We start from the raw sequence: 21,524 nt of genomic DNA, 5'->3' as shown, positions 1-21,524 counted from the left end.
AGGTGAATAGGTGCGTAAGCATGGTGTTCGTTGAGTCCGTGTGATAGTCTCTATCCGCTTTTTGTTATCTTCCTCTTCTACTCTTCTTATTTAGGTTTAAAAGGACCTGGAGCTTAGTTTAACCATATTTTTTTATGGTACCAAATCCGTAGTCTTGACAGCAGCGATATTTAGACTCGATGCTTCTGACTTTGTGGTTCATATTGAATGTCTTGGTGTTTCGAAAAGAAATAGGGCAATGTTTAGTGCATTGCTTTGAAATACCAAAATTGTATTTTCTGAAAACATCAAATAGGTAGTTTGAGCGTGACGCTTCTCAGCCACTCGCCGTGCCTTTTTTAAAATGAGTTGTGGAATAAAGTACGATCTCCAACTTCGCAAAAAACGCTCACTGAGTCAATCTGGGAGATCATTAGGACGGGAAATATGAAGTTTTCAAAAGTTGGGTTTTCATGTGGAAGAGCTACACAAGGAACTGTATCGGAAAATAAATGCAGAAAGCATTCAAACACATTGGACCATCTATGCGCACTACAAAGTCAGCCAATTTAATGGTGAATCGCTCTCCTCGATATTAGTGACTGAGCGTAGAGGAGCGATGTTGTAACAATGAAGGAGCTTTGCGCCAAATTACAAGTTCGATTATATACCATGAAATTCAATTTGGAAAAAAAAAACTACGTCTGTGCTTTTTTTGTTGTCGGTTGGTGTTGCCATAAGAAATGAGCGTGTAGCTCTCTTCAGCAGCGTACAAATGCTTACTTTTCAATTTAAAAAATTCCTCGAATCTGAACTTATCAGTACGCGTGACCTTATGTTTAATCAAGTTCTCTCCGCTAGCGTATGCTCCCTGCAGAGCCCGAGATTGCCTACACCCGGATGTCGATTAGGATTGTCCTGTATATCGTATGTGCGCTAAAGGATCCTACTATTACCTGATGCCTCCCTATACTTTGATAACTCCACAGCTCTCTTCCTAAGTCTGATGCGTTTGAGCCCTAAATTATCTCGACCGCAATCATACGCGGAACTCATCTCTGTCTTTTTACTACGCATTTACTACATTTGTTCTGTATTTTGTCCTTGCAACATCATTTTTGGCTCGCCATTGAGCGCAATAAATAAATGCCAAATAGTTCATGATCTAAAAAAAATCCATTCAGTTCCCCTCACATAAGTGGTAGGTCTTTTCATGTTATTTTTCAAGGTTTTTTCAAGGGTTTCCTCTCTGCTATTTTTTTATGGAATTCCTATCTCAGTTGAACACGACATTTATTTGTTTTCAGGATCGTATGACTGATGTCCGAATTAGAAGGAGGGTCCTCACAAGGGAAGATGGTGAGCGTTTTTTTGAAGTAGAAATCCGAACTTCACCTCATTGCTCATTCCAAGTATCTCATCTCAATTTGTATTGAGTTGTTTTGTTCTTTTCCACTTCTCCGACTCTCTTTTCCTGGCGTCTCACGGCTCAACCGGTCCGTAGCGGTGTTCCGGTCGCTCGGACACCGTTATCCACTTCTACATAAATGTCGCCGCGATTTTTGCCGCAGGAGCTTTGTCACCTTTACAGCTGACTGAAAAAAGTGCTGGCAAACATTGTCCAGTGCTCTTCACCAGAATCTAGTGGCACTTTTTCCTCCATAAACGTTAGGTTCTTTTTTTGTCTACCGTTTTTCCCATATTTATTCCGGCTACTGATGAAATTCCTGATTTTCCAGTAACTCGATGATGTTTGTTATTTTTAACATAACAGAAGTAGTCGATCCAGTTAGTACATGCTAAGTATCTCATGGGACTAGTGAGCAGAGCTGAGCAAACATCCACATATAGGCTGGACTGGCACGAGTAAGCGATTTTCCGGTGCAACTCTTCGGATTAGAGCATCGTGTTCCATCTCTGTCATTCTTCTTTCTTTGAGAATATTATATATATATATATATATATATATATATATTGTTTCTCATTATTAATGGATTCCAATCCGGTGTTTCAGTCTTTATTAATCCTTCGCTTTTATACTATATTTTTTCATTTTGTTTCCTACTTTATACTCTTTTATACTACTCTTATAACAGCACAGTTATAACATCTTATTCCGCATTATCCGATCTGGTGACGTTTTATTTTGCAAGTTTTGGATTGTGACGCCCCTCTCTCGACAGCACGCCTTCCTCACGTTGACATGGGATGAGTTGGAAATAGCTACAGCCTCCACTAATTCTTCTCGTGGGAAGTTTCCTCTCGATTCAAACCATTCGATCCACTCATCCGTCTACTAACCCAGCTCGTCTGTCATACATGGTCTTATACAATTATCTAGTAGTGTATTCTTGTATCCGACCATTCAGTCATTTCTGAAGAAACGTGATGATGCAGAGAAGGTCATCGTTGCTCAGCGTCTCTGTTCTGTACATCTGTACATGCTTTTTTATTTGTTGCTAGGCTTTGGAAAACAGTGGTGATCTTGCAGCATCCATACTGTATATTATTCTATGTATCAACAAGTACTGTTACCTGGATTTCTCGTTGTTTTCTCGTTGTCGAAAAATAGCGAGAAATTTTCGAAGGCTCGGAATTTTCAGTAATTCGATCCTCACAGGGGAAATACAAAGGCGGTTCTTTTCCGATTTTTCCAGTCATTTCGGGAGATACAATTTAAAACAGTAATTGATGGATATTGGATTTATGGATTCTGGTTCTTCTCATTGATATACCCAGAAAACTACTCTATTTTAAAAATGTTCGCAGAATCAAAATTGGCCGCAGTTGCTGCCGTTTTGTTCACTTTTCTGTAATCTATAATATTTGTGATGCAGTGCAGTTCCAAGCAAAATATTAATCCCCTATTCTTATTTTGCAGATTATTTCTATACAGTATGAAGCAAATATTCAAAAGCGTTCGTATTCACGGTAACTTGTCTATAGACCAATCAACACTCACCGACGTGTTAACAAAAAACTCCAGGGAAATCTGAGAAATACAGTATCTCCGCTGGATCACGTACCATCTACGGCAACAATCAAAACGCAAACCATTCATTATTCGTTATCGCCGTTTACAAGACGCCTTAGAAGGTACTGTACAACTCTACTACTATACTAAGAAGTATGGAGAAATATTATGTACTAATACTACGTAGCTTGGTAGTTAATGAAAGGTTTAGAATAAGCAAGAATATCTTTGTTTGTTTTTTTTTAATTTATGAGTTAGTAGCGATTTTTCTTCCAAAAATCTGGCTAATAATCCATGATCAATCACTGTGTTAGTGATTGATTATGAATTATTAGCTATTACTTCTACTCTATTAATTACTTCTATAGCTCCAAGACATACAGGCGTACAGCGATTGTTGGCCTAAGTTCCCGTTTCTATAATAAAGATACCTGAAATTACTTCTACAAAGACATTTAGTTCAAAAGTTAGTTTTAAAGATCTGAAATTCCCAACTTGAAACAAAAGAAACAACAAAAACAAAAAGAACTAAAATTAAAAAATGAAAATTGAAATTATTCGTGTCGAATATGCGTCTCTCTAATGCAGGCGCTGTTCTTTAGAATCGAGAAATGGGAAATCGGTATGCTCTTTGCTACTATGGTGTAATTACTGTACCTGTTTTATTTATATTTATTGTGCTATCAGCTATTTTTTTTCTTATTTCCATTTATCTATATCTTATCTTCATGCTTAGCTATTCATTATTTATTATCTGTTTGCCTTTGCTTTGTTTGTTTTTATTTCCATATTTTATTGTTATGTATATTATCTGCATTTGCTCCGTTTTGCTTCCGTTTTGTATGCTTTGTGTATGAATTGTTTACGAGAAGTGTGGCTTACGAAAACCTTGTTTATGTTTTCCTAGGGAAAATAAAGTAAACATTGTCAAAAATGTATTTTTTGCACTATTGGGAATGAGGAGGAACGGGCACCCTCATCAGCTTCTCCGTACACGTGCAGTCAGAAAAGTAAATTTGTGGAAGTACTGAGCCGATGTCCTTCCTTTTCGGATACAAAAGTTCACTGTTGAAGGGCAAGCCGCTGTTTGCAATGTTGTTTGTGATTAAGCTAGTGTGCTCTAATCTCAAACAGCTCAACAGTCTGCCCGACACCAACACAGGCTAACTTAACCTTATCTTCATCTTCACATTGATTCAAATAGAATTTTTTCTATAAAAAAATGCTGAAGGGTGTTGATGAAGAGGACATCAATTGAAGAATCAGTGATGAAAATTGAAGAATGAAAACGAATATGAGATCTTGCGTTTTAATCACTCCTAGCTCTTACGTATTGAAGTTTTTTCGGTCATATTTCTATCTAAATCGAATAAAACTATTTGTGATTGGGGAATACATGAATCATCGAACTACACCAAATCACACATTGAAGAAGTATGTAACTTCGTCTAGTCATCGCTCTTCGATGATATGGAACGTTGATGATTATTGCACTGTGACTGGGACACTGTAGCTTTTTGTATTCGTCTCCAACATACTGAACACGAGCTGATCTCACGCGATGAGAAGCTCTGTGTCCTACTGATGAATTATGTGTTCATACTTCTATTATATTATACTTCAAAGTTCCTTTTCTGGAAGTATGTGTAGCGAGGTCAAAACGACACGAAAGAGGGTGCATTTGCGTAAGCAGCTGCGCCCGAAGTGTTGCGGTGGAGCGTAGCGGTTAGGGTCGACGGAGAACCCTTGCCAGCACCACTCTTCCCTGTAGTTCGCAATGCTCCTACCTCGGCTCCAGCCGCCTTCTCCACCTCGCCACTTTGAGCGCAGCCGCTTACGCAACTGCACCGTGTTTCATGTCGTTGTGATCCTACTGTTTTTTTTTTCCTTTCGTTTACCGCCTGAAACAGGTCGTTAGGTTATATACGAGCAAGAGATTGCATTTATTTACTACAAGTTACTTGTTTTATTACTTATCTCTTTATTATTCATTTTTATTTTGTCTTATTATTGTTACTATCTTGTCTACACTACTGTTATTATTACTTACTTTATTATTTATTTGAACACAAGTAGTGTTGCGTTCGAATTAATAGTAAACAATGATAAATAGTAGCAAACAATAAATGATGCCCTCCAGTTCATTGTAGTAGTGCAAAATGCATTGGTCAAAATTGACCTGAAACTTGGAAAACTAAGTGAGCGTTGTAGAATTCTGAACGTCTCCGTCGGCTGTTAGACTGGCTATCCACAATGTGATCCGATTACTAACTTCGAGGACGCTAACAAATCGCCCTCGGGCTCGCCACCGACACCAGTCATGAGTCGAATGTGCGGTGTCGCTGTGCTCAGCTGTGCTGAGCTGACGTCGGAACACAAGCGACGCTTTTCTCGCCTCGTCGAACAGGTGCTGCCGCCGCATCTCGTCACGATCACGTTTCATCGCTTACTTCATCGCATCACCAACTGCCAGCGATTCCCTGCCAATTCGTCGACTTTTCACAATGCAACTGTTCTGCTGCGCCTGCAACGCACAGCTGGAATGTTGGCATTGTGCGCGCGTGATGTTTTTTCCTCCTTTTAATTTCTGATGAATGGCAGTGCACTCTTGATCGAAGTACCAGCTCTTCGTACGAACGAGCGACGCTTATCGCCCGATTCGTTTGTCTTTCGGCCGCACTGATCCGTCCACCTTCCCTCAGCTGTCCACAGTCCGCCGGTCTGAAACACACTCCGCGTCATCGCTATTGTTCCATTTCTAATTTGATCATTCCGGATATCCAGAAATCTGATGGAGGTTCCGCCACCACTTGAATTACTTCAACTTTTTTTCCCACTCCTGAAGTGGTAGATCCACCACCTCTTGTTGTACTCGTGTGATCTACCACTCCATTCATTCACTTCCCTTTCTTTTGTTTCTTCAATCATCTCCCATTCATTTTTTCATTTATTTATCCATTCATTTCGCTCGCTCCTTACCTTTAGATTAATGGTTGAAGCATGGCTTAGTTTTCCTGACCTAACCATAGATGAAGTGCGAAGAATTAGAAATTTCTCTCTCACCGCTCATTTTTCTTTTTTTTTACGCCAGCTTTTATTCTTCCCCTCCACGCTCTGGGGGGCCGTCGTTTTTTAAAAGAATTTATTTCATATAAGTTAAGGACGGCTTCCAGTCTACAGACCCCCTGAAGAGTTCGGTTTGCTCGGCAATTGAACTCTTGTGGCCCGCTGCATCAAGAGCAGCACTTCAGTTAAAATCGGAATCCTCTCGTAGAATTTTCAAACATCGCAATTCTGAAAAAAGAGGAGGGGTGGTAAACCAGGTAAGCCAGTACTCTAGCACAAGCTTTCGCATGCTTTTTGTAAACTTTCCTTACGGCAATAAGGTTAAATGGACTTACAGTAGTGAAAATAGAAATGTAGTGATGTATGCAAATTTAACACAACAAGCACAGTTGTGCTAAAAAAAAATCTGAAAATCAAATATCACACAAATTTTCATAGGTAAGTGAGAACCTTTTAGTCAATTCACTTATTTACGTTTATTTGTCAACATTCACTACTTTCATGTAGTCCTTGAAATGACACACTTTCTTCAGAAATATCTTCAAGTATTTACCGGAACAACTGTGCGTCAAAAAGAAAATCCACTTCCGGTGTTGTTGTTTAAGGGAAAATAAACAGCACAAAGAAACTGGAACGAAGTGTTAAACAAATAAACAACCTCTAGCGATCTTTGCAATGTGTACGTAACAGTAGTGTGTTCCATACCTTCTGTTTTCCGTACAGGACCTACTTCAAAAGTGGGTTTCACTATCGTATTTAGTAGACCTATATATACACTCCATCGTGACTTTCCGAAAATGTCAAGCGAATAGAGTTGGGTATGGTATTGTTGTAGCGATTTCAAATAGTTCATATTTCCACTCTACGAATTTTCACGTGGACCTGATCCTGCAGTCCTACAGATTTAGATGTCATCTGTATAATTCCAGCTTGATGATTTCGATTCCTGGCTGCTCCTGGCACATTTCCTGGGGTAAAAAAAACCGGCAATATATCTTCTGCAGTAATCGGTCGGTGATGGTTGGGCGTTCTGTGGTCCTTTCTTCCACATACCTCAATGCTCCCTCCTTCCCAGGTTTCCCTGCTTGAGAGATTATCTTTCTGTTCATTTACATTATCCATTATATTGGTTTCCACTCCATAAAATGAATTGATGAAGTAAAACTCAGACTAATTAAGTGAATAAGCGTTTTGAATGCTAAGACATTTTATTCATTAGAATTGGACGTCCAGCGAACATCCAAATCCGCAGTAAAAACCAGTCAGAAATAATCTTTTCCTTCCTGCTCTCCTTCACTTTTCTCAATGCTGAAATTTTGTATGTCGCATTTGTAGTGTACGAGTGTGTGCATCTTTCTCCGTCGAGGCTTAAGATTGATGTTAATTTTAAAACAACCAGGAAAAAATAAACAGATCTCAGCTGTGATTTTCCACTTCATAATGAAGATAAAGGAGAAAATTGAAACTCGATTTCCTTTGATCGTATCCAGAATCATCTATATAACTGGATAAATGGGCTCCAGCGGACAAATGTGCCTAGGTTGGAAACATTGATTTTAGGTAGAAATTCGTTTGCAGACAAACCACCTGGAAATATATAGCAGATATTTAAACAAATAGCAAATGTTGCAAACGGTTGGGTCCCGCAACGAAGTGCCATTGCACCATGTTTGCATTAGGCAATCAAAAAGTAGTATTTATTAAATAGAACATTAGAAAATAGACGTTGCTGGTGGAGTGGTTCTTTGTAGGTCACAGTTGCTCTTTAACCAGTCGGACGTGTTTGTGATTTTTTGTTTACGATTTTACGACGAAGTTCTTTAGCGGTTTACGGAAGTTTTAAGGTATCCACCTTAGAAGAGATTATTTAAGTTATATACGCATATAAGCTCTAAACATGATACAAAAGTCCCCACGAGAACCGTGCCGTCACAATCTTTAAGAGAGTAGAAGACCAAAAAAGTGCTTTTCATCTTCGAGTTATAACAACGATGGAATATTAACAGTTGATTAACGATTAACGACAACGACAATGGATTATTGTATTTTTTCCGGACATTAACTTGATAACTAATTCTTGAATTGGAATAATGCATCGTAGGAACAAGTCATAAAGATAATCGAACAATTTGTTGAAGATTGATGATACGGTTTTTGTGGACACTTTTGTATCAGATTTGGAGCTTATATATACATATATATATATATATTTATTTATTTATTTATTTATTTATTTATATTCATATATATACGAACTTCTCATCGTTTTTTACGATTATAAGATCTTAAATATCAGTACCTGTCTCTCTGTTGAGAATTCTAAGCAAAAATTCACTTAGCATAAAATGAACTAATTCGGCAATGATATCTGTGCAGTCGGATTTTGCTGTAACATCGCTATTCCATATTCGTTTTTTTGACTTTACATTCACATTTCGCCTATCTTATCGCTTTCTTTCAATTCTTTTTTCTTTTCTTGTAATGTCAAGGTGTAAACTAGTGAAAATGCAATGAGTGCAGGAAATTTTTGCGCGATCCGAGATTTGTTGCCTTTTCACGGTGGTTTATCATTGGCCCCAATGAAAAATGACGTGTTTCGAATGATAACCTGTGGAATCATCGTTCCATGTCATAACGGGCTTAGTCTCTGAGTGTGCGTGTGTTTCTTTTTGTTTGTGTACCACGAAGTTACTCTGTAACGATGAAGAAAGAAAATTCCATGTTAACTGTTGGGAAAGAAGCTTTGATTTCGTGGCGGTATCGAAGGGATCCAGAGTGAAAATCACGTTTGGGTATTTTTGACCTCTTCAGCAAAAAGACAGCAAAATCCTTCAACAATGTTTATGTTTTTGAAAAAAAAAACGAGGAGAACCGTTGTTAGCAAAAAAAGAAAAGTATGGTTGCAGAAATTTCCGGAATGTGCCTTTACTTCAAATTTTTCTTGACCCTGAAGGAGAACGAAGCCGAGTACCCCAAGAAGTCTAAGACTCCGCCGCAAGTTCGGACTGGTTTATAAATAATACATATTTTCCGATTTTAATAAAATCCGTTCACAGAGAAAATACTTATCTTTCTTCTATTGTTCTCGAATTTTAATTCTCATACTGAGGGGTTAATGATATAGGTTTCAGAGCATTAATTATCCACATTTCAATAGAAATCCTACTTTTCCTTCAGCAGTTTGTCACGAAAACGCCGCTGACTGAGAAAATGCGCAGCTGACTGGTTTATCGACAAAATTTATTTGTTCCGGCTCATTAAGATCCATCATCAGCTGTCATCCTTGTCAGTTCTTCGCCCTCAGTTTGACAACATCTCTCTGGTTGCCGGATTGCGTGGCAGAACCCCAAACTTTCCGCTAGGAAGCTCTCTTTATACACTTGCTATGTGGTTGGTGAAATGTATGTTAATATATCAAAGCGGTTTTGCAAAATCTCTTTAAAAAAATGCCATAAAACTTTCTCATGGACTTTTGAAAAAGAAAAAAAATCGGTCTCAAATTTAAATAACAAACAGTACAAATAACAAATACCAAACAACTAAAACTCCAACAAGAAATGAGTTGTGGGGAAGAAAAAGTTCTGCAACTCACGCTCTCAAAGCCAAATTTTTTGGAGTTTCTAAAAATCGTTGTGCAGATTTGCGCAAGAAATGTTTTCGAATTTTTTCATCGGCAATCTCTTCGCACTTTTTCGCTGGTCGGTTTATACGCGCGCCATCTCTGGAACCGCAAAATCTGTCGAGCAGTGCAGAAATTCGCACATCTGGCTTCAATCCATTCGAGATTATTGGCCGAAGTGTTGCAAGGTCTGCGGTTTGGGTTTCGCCGGATCCGGTCCTCCGGATTCAGCTACGACACTCAACCGGAAAGTGCAGTCGAGCTATCGACACGACACATTCACGTTATTTGGCTGATCTGTCAACAAATCAAGCATTCCGTTTCGTTTGATATTCATACAGAGAGAATTCGCGAAGATTTCAGCTGTGCTGCCGCTTATTTATCTGTTTGTTTGTTCTATATTACCCCGAATTCAGTAGTTCGTATAATTTCGTGTACGCTTCGCTCTCAAAGGAGGTAGTTGTGAGGGCGTTGAAGTCCCACATCTGTTGTGGATATTGATTCAAAGCGCCTATAGCCGTAGTTTGAAAATTCATGTCCGTTATTTTATTTCTGTGACATATGTTCTTTTTTTCTTTAATTTTCTACTATACTTACAACTGCTGTTTTAGACAAGAACTCACCTTCAGTGTTGACCATAAAAATTAAGGCAAATCGATTTTTATTCATAAGCTCTCCTGAATACGAGGAGGATTGCCAGAAGCGCTTTCAGCAGTTGCAGTTCTCTACATATTAACAGCGGAAGGAAAAATAAAAACCTTTAAAAAAAAAGTATGGAATTCTAAATTCCAGTACGTTTTATTGTTAGCTATTGTTATTTTATTGCTAATATTATTTTTTCTTGTTGTTATCTACTATTATTAGCTACTATATAACTTTTGAGTAGATTCAATACTATGTAGAATCGAATGCTTGTAATCGTGGAAATCTTTTAAACGAATAAAATGAAAAAAAATCAAATGAATAGAAGAAATATATTTAGTAAATATAAATATATAAGAAAAAGGGATATATAGTAATAATTAGAACAATATAATATTTGGATAATAACGATACTAATCGCTTAATTATAACGATTCCGAACAAATCCTGAATCACTTTCCTCTTCTCTTTTAGACCTATTTTTCTTCAACGCTTTCACTTTGCTTTGTGTTGCTTGAATTCGAAGCAGTTTCGATAATTGCTCGCTATTATCCATATTTTTCATGCATGTTGTTGTCGCCCAATTTTTTTCCGAATTCCCCTCATTTTCCTAGTGATTGGATCGAAACCGCCTAGCTGAGAAAAACTCTCTGTTTAGAGAGAGCGTTTTTAGCAAAAAATCCCGATTTAGCAATGGGCACAGTGAAAAATTCTCTCTGAAAATCCAGGAATCAGAGGGTTCGCCTTTACGCAGTAACTCGTCCGAAGGTGGCGTCAGTACACTTTTCTGAATATTACAGATATTATCGGACGAGTTGTCGCACGTAATGAGTCCCCTGATTCCTAGATTCGTAGATTTTTTGTGTTCTCGGTGCAGGGCAAATCTTGATCTCTGCCGCTAATGTTCTGGAAACCTAGGGAATTTCCCAGAACGCCTCCTCTGAAGTCAGGAAATTGTCGTTGGCAGATTTAAGAGGTTAGGAATGTCTGTCTGGATAAGAACACATGTGTCAACGATAAGAACACGTGTGTCTGTCAAATAAGCAGGCAAAGGTCAATGCAGTTGTTCTCGGCTGCACGATTGCTTTGCCCCGGGTGGCAGAACCGATCTTCGCAACGATTCTCTCGACTGACTGACGTCGCATTGTCGAGAAATGCTCGATGTTTTCCGGTGTGCTCACTCTTTCAAATGTTAAAAAAACCGGAAAATTTTTCAAAATCCATTCTTCAAATTGTACAGTTGCCAATGCGATTTTGATTTAATAAACTTCAATTTTTCCAAGTATCTGAGAGAAATTGTCTTTTAATCTGTTTGGATCACTATTCCTCTTCTTCCTGATAATTGATTAGAGAAACCTGCTTGGTTTCTATTCACTTTCTATTCGTTTCTGCCCTTCTTCTGTCGCCATGTTCTTTAGTCGTCTTATTCATAGTTAGGCTTACTCCAGGTTTACCCTATATTCTGTATAGGTCTATGCCATCTTTATTTCATTTAACTTCTACCAATAGGTTTATTCTTGCTGGACTTCTTCTTCTTATTTCTTGCTGTTACCTGGATTCACTTTCCATAAAATTTTTCTTGGTGGCTGATAGGTTTGCCAACCTTTGAAGAATTGCCAGAGTAACCCATGGTAAGATGTAAACGGGCGCAGCTCATTACTACCGCTCTCTTGCTCATGCTCTTTCCTCTAATTTTTTTTTCAAAAACATCAAGTTTTCAAAGTTTCATTATTTTCTTTATAAATACATCATTTCCGATTTTATAAATACATCATTTCCGATTTCCTTTTTCCAATAACTTTTATAATAAATGTACGCATAGAAGCTGACATCAACTAGCGAAGCAAAAGGAGATTCGAGAGGTTAACGCGTAAGAAGCTTTTGAGTACAAACATCCGTTAATAGCAGACTAGAAGCTGAACGGAAGGAGTTGTAGTGGTTGTTGAGCACGGCTGGCACTAAGCGGTCGCTGGAGTTCTCCTGCGTTCCTCTTGAGAGTTTTCTGAACAGAAAACCATATTATTCTACATCTTTTTCATGTGATATCTACTCTGCAGATCAATGTATCGTGAAGAAAAATGTGCACTTTTCTTCGTTCATTTTACTACAGTACTTGAAATTTTTAAAACATTGAATTTTTTTTTAATCAATTAGTACGCAAGATTAAACTTTGCAATTGTTGTTATTTTAAGTATAAATTAATTAATATCAATATGCAATATATGAAGGAAATAGCTTCCTCCTGGAGTTGAGAATTGCTATTAGGATTATTAATTCAAAGAAGATATACATGCACATGAACTTTTCCAGAACGGGAAGTTGGGAACCCCTGGGTGGTGAGAATTGAAAAATAGGTACTATTGACCGGAGTATTAATTTTTGTATTTTCATTTTTCTTCCTCTTTTTCACTTCTTTTCTCTGTTTTTCCCAGTTATACTGTTCCTAGATTTTGTTCTCCTCTACAGACTCTCTCCTATTTTTATCATAATTTTTAAAATTAAGTGCAAGAGTTAATTCGATTGTGTCTTACAGAGGACATGTCAGAAAAGGAACGGCGAAATGGAAGCAGACAAGAATCGCGATGTAGTCGAAATCGTTGCTTGCTTATCACTGCGATAGTGCTCAGTTTAATTGGTGAGTTCCTCTATGCAAAACAAATTCTAGGGTTTATTTTTATAAAATTTTGTAATTGCGAAATTGGTGCTGCCTTAGTGTTCGTGTAGTCACGTGACCACTATTTTACCCGCAGGACTAATAAATAAATCGTGCTAATTTTTAAACTTGTCTAGTTATGTTTTCTCCTCGATTTTTCTTTCCTTTTTTTAAATTCTACCCTGCCATTCAGCTTCCAGGGTTTACGGTGTGGGATCAGTTAATTCTACATCATTGTTCATATAGGGTAGATATTATGCTGGATGTAACCATAGTTTCCATTTTCAGGTATAGTTATATTCACAATTGTTGCCATACTGTATATTCGTTCGATGAATAACTGGGGTGATGACGGCAATACCGATGAATATCTGAGAAAACTCGTCCGACAAATCAACGATAATTCGAGCTCAACGTGGAAGGTGGATGGCTTCGTAGCTTTGACGTTTTATTCCTAATTTTCTTTTTCGTGATGTTTTTCTGCCAACTTTTTAACGTTTACTCACTAGAGCTTAAATAGAATTCGCTTGCAAATCACATCATTAAGGCAAAATTCAATAAATTCGGAGTGAAGAACCGTTCGTACGGATTCACGTACACAAGAAATTCGACGGCCGTTCGAGAAGTAGTTGGCGAGTTGCAAAAATTCTTCGACTCTGACGCTATGAAACGACATATCCAGTGAGTACTAATCCGTTTTGCTGTTTCTTTACTTGAAAAAATTTTTACGTCTCATAAATAGCCAACAGGAAAGCTCGCCAGAATTTCGCCTAAATTCTATTCAGCAACGTTGGTCTTTATTCCTTATTTGTGTGGTGGGTTGACAGTTTATTCTACTGCCTCAAAAGGTGAGAAATCCTCACGCGGGATCCATTTCCGAAATCTAGAACGCTATAGTAGCTACAGTACCGCAATTCAAGGTCAACCGCAAAGTTAGGGTGATCAGCTTAACGCAGAAAGGACGAGCCAAAGGCGAGTAACGAAGGAGAACAGTGAATAGTCAGTGAATAATAATCCAAAGAGTAATTCGCATTGATTTGCACCAATTCGCAATCCGAGTGAGATTCGAGTCCGAAGAGATCGAATACTCGAACTATGTATATCCACCATTGCCAAACATCGACCATTCGTAGATGTGCAGTCATTCGAATTGTCGATTCATCGTGCAAAAAAAATCTGATTGAATCAGAGCTACACTGATGTCTCAGTTCAGTTTGCTATTAAAAAAATGCTAACTATGTAATTGCGCTAACTGCATAAAATGTCTAAAATTTATTTTTATTCAGAAAAATTGAAGTACTTTCATGCAAATAATAAACAATAGTAATAGTAATATATAGTAATAAATGCAAATACCTACAGAGTACATTATTACTCTGATAACACACAGTTCTCTTTATTCGTCCTGGAAAATGGTGTGAAAAATGGCCTTCGAGTTCGAATTTTCCTACGAGGCGCTTTTCGATGCGCCATCCCTGTTCATGCGTCGGAAGTGAACGTAAGAAAAGCGTCCCTCAGCAGCCTTTCAAACAAAACTCATGAATAGGCCGCTGGGAGAACGACGTGTAGCGTGCGCAGGGGTGGCGCATTATGAAGTGCTTTGTAGGGAAATTCGTACAGGAAGGGCGTTTCTCCTGCCGTTTTTCAGGATCACTGGAAGGAATTGAGTGCAATCGCGCTCGAACTACACTCACAATCCCACCTTTTCATGGAGAGATCTCAACATCCTCGTCGAGTTCGTGGTATGCTTTAAAGGCATCACCTCACGAATCTGAGGTGGTGCAGATCTCAGGTTGAGCATTCGTATACGGGATGGGAGACAGCCTTGTGCGGCGCGCATCTTCCGGGCCGTTTTTTACGGCATTTAGGAGGAAATGGACGGATTCACCCCCCTCTCCATAGTCTCCCATCCCGTATACGAATACTCCACCTGAAATCCGTACCACCTCAGATTCGTGGGGTGATGCCTTTAAATGGGGAGAAAGCGCGAACATCCGAATATTCTAGAAGTCTTTCTTCCTTTATTGCTTCGCTTTCGTCGTTTTAAAAATTCTTCACACATTTGAATGGGAATCTTTATTGGGCCGCTAGCAGCTTAACATATCAACTAATCAAATATCTATCGCTCAAGAACCACCCGTATGTTCTTCGCTTTCTGATACTTAAGATGCACGTGGCATCGACGCTCTATCTTACTTTTTACTTTTAGTATTTTTAGTTTACATGTCATAGATCCTTTGAGACTAATGCTCAGGTTTTAGGGCCCCGAGTGATTTAATTATTAACTTCCAGAAATAAGAGCGCGATCGAGTGCCCCCGCTCCAACAATATTTTACCCTAATTACCATCATGATTGGGAACATCTTTTGGAAAAACAGGCTTGCACGGAAAATTCATTAGCTATATTTTGATCTACGATATTAGTAGCGTCACTCCAACGATCGATAGCAAACTCTAGAAAAAGGGCGGCAAGAGGTCTGCACCGTTATGTCTTTATGTTATCCGTTGTTCCTTTCTTTTCTTTCCGTTTTTTTTTTCTTCGGCGTTCTCTGATTGATTCCCTGATTCGATTCCCGTTTTAAGATTTTTTTCTCACTTTGAAGCAACTACAAAAGTTCTTCGATGGTTTTCTCTAGCTAAAAAATAGAAAATGGCGTTCTATGAACTTACAACGATTTTTCTACCTGAGCTAGCTTTGAACTTCTTTTTTTTTTACAATCATATAAGCATCTGAGATGATCTATTTACCTGTAAAGAGTCCTGAACATGCTCAATATTCGTCGGTTCCGTTTTCCATTCTGTTTTGGATGTCCGTCTTCAGACGATTCTGTTTTGAGCAGTTAATTTTCGAAAACGTGGAAAATGATTCTTTCGAAAATTAGCACTGGAATGGCTGGTTCTCCCTCGTCGGCAAGCTTACTCACTTTCTTCGGGAATACGTTGTTTATAATTTTTTTTCAGTTGCGCTCCCATCCTCTAAGAGCGTTGTAAGTCTGGAAGAATTTCCGCCATATTGTGAATAAATGCAAATTTTTCTTCTGTTGGGCAACTTCAAAAATTGTCTTCCAGGGAGCTTGCCGACTATCCTGACTCATCGCTTCCCACAAATTTCGATGCTCGCCTGAAATGGCCTCATTGTCCATCGATCTCACGTGTACCCAATCAAGGAGGATGTGGGAGTTGTTATGTGAGCGCACAGCGTGAGGATGCATGCACAACCGTATCCTAGTTTCCTACCGTATCCATTTAGGCGGTAGCCGCTGCAGGAGTAGCATCTGATCGGGCGTGCATTCATTCGAATGGTACATTCCGAGCCTCGTTCAGCGAAGAAGACGTGCTTGGCTGCTGCGAGGTTTGCGGAAATTGCTACGGCGGTGACCCACTAAAAGCTCTTGTCTATTGGGTGAATCAGGGGCTAGTAACAGGTAAGTGCAGCTTTTTCTATGATGACCGTTGCTAAATAATTGGATTCGCCTGCAGGTGGTCGTGATGGCTGCCGACCCTATTCATTCGACCTCTCCTGTGGAGTACCGTGTTCACCACAGACTTTTTTCGAGGCCGAAAAATTGCGAACATGCATCCGACGATGTCAGAATATCTATTATCAGAACAGATACGAGGACGATAAGCACTTCGGTGAGTTACTGAGAGGAGCCTGATTTGTGAGACCTTTCTCTAAAAGATATGGGGTTGTTCTAGCCTCACTAGCTTATTCGTTGTACCCCCGTGGGATGACCGTAAGTGATTCGAACGCGGAGAAAACGGAGAGATCTAAAGTCCCAACGATCATTGGACATTTTAACTCAACCGCCGCTTCTCCACTGAGCCTCGAGCAGGTTCGTGAAGAATTCGAATTTCAATTTCATATCAGTAAAGAAAAGGAGACGAGTTTGTCATTTGCTAGGATTTAGCGGAGCTTCTTCTGGATTCATGACTCAAATTCTGACTGTTCTGGTTTGCGGATTCTTTCCGTTGATCCTCCAGAGTTTCGATGCCTTTTTGTAGTTTCTTTTATAGTTTCTGGTTTCCCGGCAGAAGATTTCTGAAATTACCGGATTTCAAAACCCTTTTCTTTTCTTTTTTTTTTTTGCTTGCTAATTTAAAGCCGTGAATTTCTCGAATTGTGGCGATCTCAGGGCGTTTAAAGAATATCTGCCCGACAATACAATTTCTATAATCAGCCGCAGCTATATGAATATTACTGGAAATTTCCATTTTTATTTTACTTTGTTGGTTTTAACTTCATTTTTTAAGATACGAACAATTATCAAGAAGGAAATCTCACTCTATGGTCCTACCACAATGGCGTTTCCGGTGCCGGAAGAATTTCTGCACTATTCAACAGGTGCAACCACTAGTATTCCATCATTTACGTATATTTGGGCATTTTTAATGTCAAAGATGTTCAGGCGTCTTCCGGCCAGTAGAAGGATTTCAAAGTCGTATCGTTTATTGGCATGTCGTACGGTTAATCGGATGGGGTGAGAGTGATGATGGATCTCATTACTGGCTTGCAATCAACAGCTTCGGTGAACATTGGGGTGATTCAGGTGAGATTTGGGATGTTGCGCGAAAATACCACCGTAACTCTTACACGATTAGTATGGATATCTTGTTTATTTCTAAAATTGCACAACGTATGTTAGGAGAACATTCCATCTCTTTTTTCCTCTTACTCTTCCTTTCTTTTGCTTCCGTTCCCCCGCAGTTATCCTTCCACTCCGTTTATCTTTCTACTTTTCTCTCTCCTGTTCGCTGCCTTTTTCACTCTCATTTTTCAAATGGCGTTCTGACATCGCTTGGCTTCTTTGGGTTTTGGCACTTCTGCAGTCCAAAAGCAAAGTATAATATTACATGTTTTGTGATAGTGTGCTTACGTGGTTTTTAGATGGAACTCTTTATTTTGAACTGACGTTTCGGCTTTTTCGCCGTCTTCAGAGGCCTAAATAGAGGATGACTGGAGCAATGCTACGTTTATCCCGTCAAATGCCACACTACCCTGGGTCAGTGTTTCGATAATCGTTCAGGGCAGTGAAAACAGAAACCTATCTAGGCGCACTATCACTAGGCCCACTATCACAAAACATAGACAGAATATGCCGAGGTTTCAAGACAAGAGAACATTCGAACTATAATATTACATTTTTTCAAGTTGCTCTTTCAGAAATATTGTAGTAATGTTACTGTATTATTTTAGAGAAAACGAATTGAATACATCTTTGACTGTACATTTTGAAACAACATAAAATAAGTTTTCCAATAATGTCTAATATTTACTGCTAAATTTATTCTTCGTTTATTTTATACTTATATTTATTTGTTTCTATGTTTATCTTTTTATTTTATTTTTATAAAAGTGTTGAAATTAATGGAACAAAAACCAACATTTCTTCTACGTCAACCTAATGGTAATAAGAAAACCACTGTAGAATTGATGCGTCAGCTGTTCAAAGAACAATTTATGTTCCAGTCGAACTCAGAAATTTCTCGTTATGTCGATGTTTTGCAAAAGGATTCAGAGCGAGAACCGAGAAAAGATTTTATCATGTCCATGTGCCATGAAAGATAATTTTCTCCACAAACGTGCGGTGTTGTGAATACATATGGTACACCGCCAATAAATAGTCTTCGCTGACGAGTGGTGCTCCTACAAGAACCACCCGACGTCTTCGACCACAGCCGAAACGCCGCTTTGCGCGATTCGCTGATCCAGCATATGCGAAGCTGCTCTAATCAAAGAATTCTTGAAGAGCTACTCGTCAATCACAACCCTCACAAAACCTGCTCACTTATGTTCCTCATGATCTCTTGGTTTTCGTAAAGCGAAAATCGGCAGAACGGTAACGGTGGGTATCATGTGAAGAATGTGTGTTTCAGGTGAACATGAAGAGAGCGCGTAAAAAAGTGTGTCTGCAACAGCAGGAGGCTAGTTTTTGATAGGATTATTTGTAGTTCGGAAGTAGCAGATTAAAGGAGTACTTAAAAATGAGCAAAATTTATACTTACAAAATATGTAAAGAAGAATAAAACCTATTTTTAAATATAAGGTCTTTTAGTGTAATCATTTGCATCCTTCTTGAATAACAATTATTTGCAAAAAACAACTGTCTTGAGAGAAATGAAATTGTTACAAAAATTCGTGGACTGCATGCGCGCAAGATTTACAGCAGAATTCCAGGGTTCCGTTTGTGATGAAGTTATATTATAAATCCACATCATATATTCACTCAGATGATCATCTTTTGATAGAGAATAGAAAGGAATCTTAATGGATGGAGCGTTCTTATGATAACTCTGCTTTTAAACGAATTTGATAGAAATTCTCACGGATCTGGACATGGGAATTCCCAACCAAATTTCTGAGATTACTACTTCAATCTTATCCTCGGCAATATTCAGCATTTTTTCAACGTGAAATAAATTTTTGTAATTTTCCTAGAAAATGTTTGTAAGAACCTTAACATTGTGCGTTTGCATTGCAAACCTCAATTCAGAAGAACCTTTCTTTTTTTTTTCGATAACACGTGTAGAAGACGCTACTATGTTGGACCAGACGACCGCACCGCACATCTGCGATGGAGCGGGGTCTCAAGCGAAGAAAACGTATAAACAATGAGTGCGTTGCGGTCTGCCGATCCAGCACAAAGATCAACTAATTACTATGTGCCCTCTTCGATCAAATGCAGCTATTTTCAGGCACATTCAAAATTAACACGGATCAGATGGAGCACTATGGGCTGGAGTACGAAACAGCTTTAGTTTGACGACGATGTTCCTATATTTATATGTATTTATTAATTGATGCTTCAAAGAGTCATATGAGGTGTGACACAGAAATGGCCGGAGTGACAATTCCTAGAAAAATTCATACTAATGAATTACAGCATTCCAAACATTGTCATCTATATGCTCGCGATCGCGATCTCTACATCGCTCCGTTTTTACCGTTAATTGAAACACTCCTAGAAGACTTCTCGCGTAAGGCCCTTCAACAGGCCTGACATTTTTGTCTTCGATTCCTCCATCGATGCAAAATGTGCCCTCTTCAGCCAACTTTTGGGATTCAAAAACAACCAAAAATACAATGAACTACAAAGAACTAGTTCAAGAGCGCAGAGTTGAGTAGCAAATTCCAGATATTGTCAAATACTACCTACTACCAAAAAACTTGTTACACAATTAAAAACTACTTGACGAAAAAAGAAAGGATTGTGCGAGGGAGTTTTTTTCCGGTGCATTCCGATTCCTTGAATGCCATCCAAATCTAAAATAGGTCGTACTTACCTGTGCAATTCCAATTCGGAACCCTTTCTAATCTATAAAAAAAAACGTTTTCCGTCCAAGACTAGCTCAAGGAACGCGTCGTACGACGTCTTTCATGTTTTCCTATCCTTCTTAGGTGCATCTCTCCCGCTTCAAAATCTGCAGGAGGTGACAGATTGTCATGCCTGCGTACAATTTTTACTGGTTCGTGAGTTTCTGTAGTTGTTCTGCTCAAGTTCATGGGAGTCTTGGTGTTGGTTCGTCCTTCGACTTCTTAAACTGACTTTGTCTGGTGTTTCTACCGTAGCATGAATACAGATTCGAATATCCACCCATAGCGTATTTCTACCCGAATGGCGGTTTTAAAAAAACGTATAGAAGGAAATGCAGTGGTGGTATTGAAGTTTAACTTGAGAATCCAGGCGATCTTACATGAAAGTTCTTCCATGTAATCCAGTTACTTCTGTGCCTCACCTCATATATTTATCGTCTTTCCTAAATGAAATAAAAGTGCTGATATATACATATCTCTGACATCCGAGACTACTGGAACAGGTGAATGAATTTGCTGTACTGGTCATCTTGAACCTTGTTTCACCTGCAAGCACTGCAACCAATTTTGTGCTGGTTACTAGATGCATGTGCCCAGCACACACACCTAGAAACATTTTTTAGCACGAAGCCATGTGTGTAATGAGAGTAGTGCAAGCGACCATTCACACAGTGAAAGAACAAATTATTTTGAGGAATATAGCTTTTTCTTATAAAAGAAGAGCTTTATACGAAGGATATTTCATGAATCTGACGTGATGAAGGAACGGTAAAAGCTAAAAATGGGGTCGTAGATTGCGGAATCAGGGATGGTGGACATCTCTCCCTGATCGTCGTAAAACGGTGGGGGAATCACTTTATTTGCACACTTTCCGTTCCCTCAGCATTCTATTCATTGCTTTTACTTCAATAGGCTGGCGAAAAGGCATCACTGATCTTCGACTGCTCGGTCGTGGACGCGGCGCGTTACATCGGAAATCGTCGTAAAAAATGGCGCATTTCAAGCCTTTTTTAACGAAGATTAGTGACAGATGCCCGGAACCACCCCTGATCCTGCAATCTTACAACTCCACCTCTAACTTTTCCCATGGGTTCCCCCAACAAGTCAGAATCGTGACATCCTGTCCTTGGTGAACCAAGAGAACACAGTTATTGCTTGAATACTTTTCTCAGTTTTGATATTGATAGGGCTTCATCAAAGTGACAGCATTTCCAATGTTTCCAACGGTCTCGTGAACTGGCTTGACCGTTCATCTAGGTGTTGTGTTTGTCTCGTT

The 21,524-nt window shown here is 38.9% G+C and overlaps 2 protein-coding genes across 3 annotated transcripts; one reads left to right on the top strand and one right to left on the bottom strand.

The window, feature by feature from the left end:
• Positions 1-1,292: 1,292 nt before the first annotated feature.
• RB195_005615 (uncharacterized protein) lies at positions 1,293-19,697 on the top strand (the record flags this gene model as incomplete). Of its 2 annotated transcripts, XM_064178225.1 has the most annotated exons (11): positions 1,293-1,338; positions 12,814-12,915; positions 13,222-13,355; positions 13,481-13,614; positions 16,003-16,120; positions 16,184-16,358; positions 16,414-16,569; positions 16,633-16,769; positions 17,188-17,278; positions 17,343-17,483; positions 19,630-19,697. In XM_064178225.1, 11 exons carry the CDS (start codon positions 1,293-1,295, stop codon positions 19,695-19,697), a joined length of 1,302 nt encoding a protein of 433 aa, XP_064035294.1. The 2 variants fall into 2 exon arrangements, with proteins under 2 accessions (XP_064035294.1, XP_064035295.1); XM_064178224.1 differs by lacking the exon at positions 1,293-1,338 and having other exon boundaries at positions 12,819-12,915.
• On the bottom strand, positions 5,148-5,396 carry RB195_005616 (uncharacterized protein; the record flags this gene model as incomplete). Its single annotated transcript, XM_064178226.1, has 1 exon — positions 5,148-5,396. The coding sequence occupies one exon, from the start codon at positions 5,394-5,396 to the stop codon at positions 5,148-5,150; it is 249 nt and encodes an 82-aa protein (XP_064035296.1).
• Positions 19,698-21,524: the final 1,827 nt, after the last annotated feature.

The sequence above is a fragment of the Necator americanus genome, chromosome I (genome assembly GCF_031761385.1).
Source record: "Necator americanus strain Aroian chromosome I, whole genome shotgun sequence".
NCBI lineage: Eukaryota > Metazoa > Nematoda > Chromadorea > Rhabditida > Ancylostomatidae > Necator > Necator americanus.
The sequence above is the reverse complement of the archived record's forward strand: the minus strand, read 5'-3'. Positions and strand labels throughout refer to the sequence as shown.